This window comes from Diabrotica virgifera, chromosome 1 (assembly GCF_917563875.1).
Source record: "Diabrotica virgifera virgifera chromosome 1, PGI_DIABVI_V3a".
Taxonomy (NCBI): domain Eukaryota; kingdom Metazoa; phylum Arthropoda; class Insecta; order Coleoptera; family Chrysomelidae; genus Diabrotica; species Diabrotica virgifera.
In genome coordinates this window covers 282,975,148-282,981,147 of record NC_065443.1, presented here as the reverse complement: position 1 = coordinate 282,981,147, position 6,000 = coordinate 282,975,148, and the positions used below count along the sequence as shown (strand labels likewise).

The 6,000-nt window shown below is 34.3% G+C and overlaps 1 protein-coding gene across 1 annotated transcript in view; it reads left to right on the top strand.

Moving 5' to 3' along the window:
• Window positions 1-2,593: 2,593 nt before the first annotated feature.
• The window catches only part of LOC114328347 (28S ribosomal protein S9, mitochondrial), a 30,187-nt gene continuing 26,780 nt past the window's right edge, over window positions 2,594-6,000 (top strand). Inside the window, exon 1 of the mRNA XM_028277177.2 lies at window positions 2,594-3,003. Coding sequence (XP_028132978.1) covers window positions 2,778-3,003 — 226 coding nt within the window. The 5' untranslated portion in view covers window positions 2,594-2,777. The remainder of the gene's footprint in view (window positions 3,004-6,000) is intronic.

Here is a 6,000-nt window from a genome sequence, read left to right as displayed (position 1 = left end):
AAAAATAAAATGAGTTAAATATTAAATAAGTCCATAAGAGCTAATGTATTTGTAGCACCTATTCGAACACTTGCGCCTCTAGCGGCGATTGCTGAAAGTTGAATTAGAGGTTGAACAAGGTTGCCAGGTCTGGTGAAAATTCACCAGATTTGGTGATTTTCTAACCCATTTGGTGATATGGTGAAAACTTTTTTAAAAAGCTTAATATCTGGTGATTTTTTGACCTTATCTATATTATATTTTTTTATTTAAAAAGTACGATTATATGTTTTTTATTCGTTATTAAGAATTGCCTAATATTCATATAATACAAAAAGTCTAATTTTGTAATATAAAATGATCCGCCTCTGTGGTGCTCAACTGGGGATCCACCGAAATTTACGCTACTCTTACAAGTGTTCATGCACTTCGAATAATTTATGTCTTGGTTTTATAAACAAACCAGTTCAGTTAATATCAATTTTCAATTTATCAGTTTTATCTTTCTTGTGTCAGCTGTAGAGTTTTAAGTGATTACTGTTCTTCATATTTTGTAGTTTTGTCACGTTTTGTGTTGGTTTGGTCATCTAAACTAAAATCTCAAAGGTTCTTAGGAACTATTTTTTCAATTTTAATTTGTATTAAAAATTTATTAGCATGAGCAAAATTACTAGGTTTCCAACAAAACAATTTTGTATAACACACCGCTCGACGAGGGTCGTCTGTCAGGCCAAGTTTAAGACATAAAACGTTAAGTTTTAAATAATCTACATTGTCGGGATTATCAGTACCTTTTATAAAAATGAACACCTACATTTTACATTATATTTTACAAAAAAAAAATCGTTTCATTTGTATTTTAATTATTGTTTTATTAGGTTTGTTCCAACCCTTCACATTACCGTTCTCGAATGGTTACGGGTATGCGCATGCGCAAAATTCTGCGCAGCAACACATTTTTCGTTACTGCGCATACTCATAACAATCTGGTGATATTGAGCAAAATCTGGCAACTTTTTAAGCAATTGTCTGGTGATTTTTAGTTTTTTGACCTGGCAACTATGGGTTGAAAAGTTAGCCCACAAACGATGCATTAGAGATACGAAACAATCGATAGTGGACACCATCGATAATTATCGATGTTTTGTTTTCGACCATCGATAACTATCGATTGTTTTCGATAGTGGTTTCGTATTCACACACCGATGTCACCGATGAGTGATAACAGATGATTTATTTTGACAAACGACATTAAATTTTTTTGTAAATATAAAAATAATCTATAAAATTGTATGTGTTGTCTTTGTTGATACAAATTAATATTATGAATTATATTAAGATCATTGAAAAGAGTAAAACGTTGAATTGAATTATGTTTTCATTTAAAGAACAACATAACCCATAATATAATACTCATCGTACAATATGGAAGTGCAATTAGAAATCCTATTTTATAAGTTGTTTTTGTTTGCAATTTGCTTGAATATAAAATTGATTTATACAAATCAGCAACCCTAAAATAACAAAATGGGACACACACAGAACTCTAGACTAGAACACACTATCTAAATTTCAATAAGCGATCAGCTCATCAGCTGAGGACAGGACATGTAAATTGTAATTTGTAATCTCAGTAAACAAACAACTAACCATAACCAAACCATAGATAAGGTATATATAAGTAGAACCAAACTGTAAACAAAACAAAACTGGGGTGCGGCTTGGCTTGGCCGCTTGGCTCAAGATGAGCGTGAGCGGAAATTCACCATAAGTTCACTATCGAAAACTATCGATGGTTTGACAGAACTATCGATAGTTTTCGATTATTCGAACTATCGATAACAATCGATAGTCCCATCGATTATTTCGTATCTCTACGATGCATTGCGTTTCCACTCCTTACAGGTCTCCATCAGCGATGCCAACCCTACCGATTTTTCGGTAGATTTACCGATTTAGACAGCAATCTACCGATTTACCGATTTTCAACCTCATTTACCGATTTTTATTTTTTATTATACTACTTTAATTTTTGTTTGTGTTCCTATAAAAAATATGTATGTTACATGCCGTACATGCTACAACAAATTCAGCAATCTTACCTCGGAAAATCCCCTACCCACATCACGAATACACGTCCGTAAAATTAGCTGTGAGGGAAAGTACATAATACTATAATACCTACATACTTATTGCTATATGGGAATACCCTATTTATGTAGAGCAAAACCATTTAATTGGTCTTGGTCTTGAAAAAAATATAGTTATCTTTCGGTTTTATTCAAGCGGAGTGAAAATTAAATAAAATAAATCGAATCGGATCGAATCGAATGAAATCAAATCGAAACGAATTGAATCTAATCGAATATAATCGCATCGATAAGAAGTAAATATTTGCTTCTGTCGACACTCCGCAAGTGCCGTGTCCTTTTTTTCATAATTATTTTACTTTTTCTAACATAATTTTAACTGTTCTGTATCTTTTTTGTTAAACAAATTACATTTTTTTAAATATGCCGCCTTTTTTTTGAATCTTCCGATTTTTACCGATTTTTTTTGTATCAACCTACCGATTTCAGAAATTTTAGGTTGGCAACGCTGGTCTCCATACCCATAACATAGTTATTTATCAATCAACCCTCGTACTTCCCAAGCGACAAAATTTTGTTCAATTAGTCAATGAGTGTAACAGAGAAAGCGAATTATTTAACAAACGAACAACAAACTTAAATCGACAACCAAACGAACAAACTCATTCGCACTTTTAGAGGTTATGTTTTGGGGTTGATATTTTAAAAATGTTCCTACCAAAAATAAATCGTATTATAGATCCTTTCAAGTCCTTAGCAATCCAAAAGAACATTGCAGCAACTGTAAATGGAGCCCAAACGATGTCAACAACTGTTGCCCCAAGCGAGCAGAAGACCGAAAAGAAACCTATCAGCAAAGCAATGAAGGCTTACTTAGAACGAGCCAAGGAGCATGACGAGTTTATGAAAAGGCAAAAAGAGGAGTTTTTAATAGGTATATATTATACTAATGATTTCCACAATTTTCACTGTACTCATTCACTCAACCGTTCTCTTTGGCCAGTACTTACCCTCCCTGTAGATCTCTACTTTCCATTGCTTCATCCACTTCATCTCTGAAAGATCTTTGGGGTCTTCCTTCTTCATATCAGGCTCCACTCTGTTATTCTGTTTATCCAATTCTTTACTGTTCTAAAATGTCTATCAGGTTAATCTGTCCATATCAATGTAGTCTGTTATACCTGAATTCATTGCCATTCTTTTCTTAAGATCCATGATATTTATTGTATCTCTTCTTGTTACTCTGCAGCTTCTCCTTAGGAATTCCATCTCTGTTGCTTTTATTTTGTTTTTGGTTTTCTTATTTATTGCCTAATTTTCACATCCATAAGTGGGGATACTACTTGCCATTGTGTTACCTATATGCAGTCTCTTGTTTGTTCTAGTCTATTTTTTTATACCTTTTTGAGTTGTTAGTTTGTGTGATGTTATGAAATCTAATAGTCTGGGCTGATTATCGGAGAATAGGCCATTTTTGGGAAAAGTTATTTACCAGCAATTTTATAGCTGGAATCGAATCTTAACCGTTGTCCTAGGTGAGCGATGGAAAACGACGCGACACGATGCAATGCGTTGCGATACGATGCAACCAGTAATTCACTCGACGTGTGGCTTATGTAGCATCGCATCGCATCGCTTTCCATCGCTCAACCTAGGACAAACATAACGATGTCAATTCATTCCTATTCTTAAATATGGGGAAGTATACGGCAGTGTTACTAGAAAATTCATATTTTAAAAACTTATATTATATTTAGAGCGAAATAAATTTCGAGAGTTTCATCATTATTTATATTCGAAATTAAGAATATTCCACGCTGGTCTAAAGAGTATTGTGGCTTATTACCAAGTACTTTCGATGATATTATTGCACCTGTTAAACCCAGTATTCAACTGTCAATAAGTAATTTTCAAAAACCAATTTCTATTGAGGAGAGGCATTTACTGACTTTAAGGTATGTTAATGAGAAAATACTGGTACTATATATTAGTTTACTACAGCGGTTCCCAACCTTTTTTCACTGCCGTACCCCTTGAGATAAATTTATTTCAAATTGTACCCCCAAGAAAAAAAAGTTGCAAGAACATTAATCATGGAAAGTAAATATTTACGCAAGAGTTTTTTTTTATCTTTTATTTGACAATAAAGTTATTGTTCCAAAATTAGGCCTATATATGTTTCTAGTAAACTTAGTAAATTATAAATACCAACTGTAAAAAATAATAACAAAGTAAATACAATATTTCTTATCACAAAAATCTACTAGAATTAGCAAATAAGTTTATTGAAAAAAAAAGAAATCAAAATTATTCTTAAAACAAGTCAAAACTGTTTTAGTGTGACCCTTGGGCCTGTTTTGTTGCACATAATATTTTGAAATCAATATCAAAGGTTGATAAATACACTCTTAAATCAGGACTTGCATTTAGCTTATTCCTATACTTATTCTTAATGAAATCATAGGAAGAGAACAATCTCCCAACTAGTTCTGTGTTTGTAAAAGGAAGTAAAACCAGAAGGGCTTTTGTGGCTAAGGGTCCATATTCATCCCTAATGCTCACCCAGAATTGTCCAAGGGGTTTCTTCTTGAACTCGGATTTCAAGGAGGAGTCACTTAAAAGTTCTAGGAGCTTTTCCATCTCATGAACGGTCAATGTAGCAGTCTTGACGTTTTCTTCATTGAAAGGATCTGCAATCCAGTTCTCTCCGTCACCTCGTTTAGGAAAATACTTTCTAAAAGAGTCCTTCAGGTTTGTCAAATGTGTCACTATTTGATGTTTCACTTTGTCAGATATGGGCAGATTATTGTCACTCAAGAAATCATGAAGCGTGCCAAAAACTTCAGCTTGATTGTTTTGAATACAGGTTTTCCAAAAATCAATTTTCTTCAGCATGGATTCAATTTTATCAGCAACTTTGAATACTGTAATTGAGTTGTTCTGTAACTCTAAGTTGAGTTTATTGATCTGAGAAAAAATGTCAGCTAAATAAGCAAGCTTTTGAAGCCAGTCACTATCATGAAACTTGGAGGCTAAATAAAAAGGATGCTCTTCAAAAAATACTTGCAGTTCATGTCTGAGCTCAAAAAGTCTTGTAAGAACCTTCCCGCGAGATAGCCACCTTACTTCCTTGTGCAAAAGCAACGTGGAGTGAATGCCACCCATACCTTCACAAAGCACTTTGAACAGTCTGGAGTTTGTTGCATTGGCTTTAACAAAGTTGACTACTTTATCTGCTTCATTGAGAACATCATTCAAAGAAGACGGCAACTTTTTGGCTGCAAGACTCTGTCTGTGGATGCAACAATGGCTCCATGCTACGTGGGGGGCCACTTCTTTTACGCGCCGTTGAAGACCGATATATATGCCAGACATTGATTTTCCTCCGTCAGTGCATATACCACACAATTTACCCCAGTCTATTTCTTTTTCACAGAAGTAGCTACAAATCACATTGAACACATCTTCCCCTGTAGTACGCTCAGTTAATGCATGGCACAGCAACAGATTTTCTTCAAACTCCTTGTTGGGATTTACATACCTTGCATTAACAAGTAAGATTGTTAGGGCAGCAATGTCCGTACTTTCATCAACTTGGATGGAAAAAAATTATGGGAAAATTTCCCATAATTTTTTGAAAGTCGTTCAAAATAGGTAATTTCTTTATTTTTGTGCTGGGCGTGTTTGGATTCAAGGTGGCGCAAAAGTAAGGAAGGTTTCATGCTACCATTACCTAAAACTTCTCCACAAACAACACATAGTGGGTTTTTACTTTCCTCCTCTCCAGTAAACGAAAAGCCATATTTCAAGTACTCATTTGAATATTTTCGTTTCTTTGAGGAAGTTCCAGTACTAGTACTAGATTTCTGAGGTTTACTATCACTGGTACTCACACAAGAAGAATGTTCTGCTGCTGAGTCCCGGGACGTAC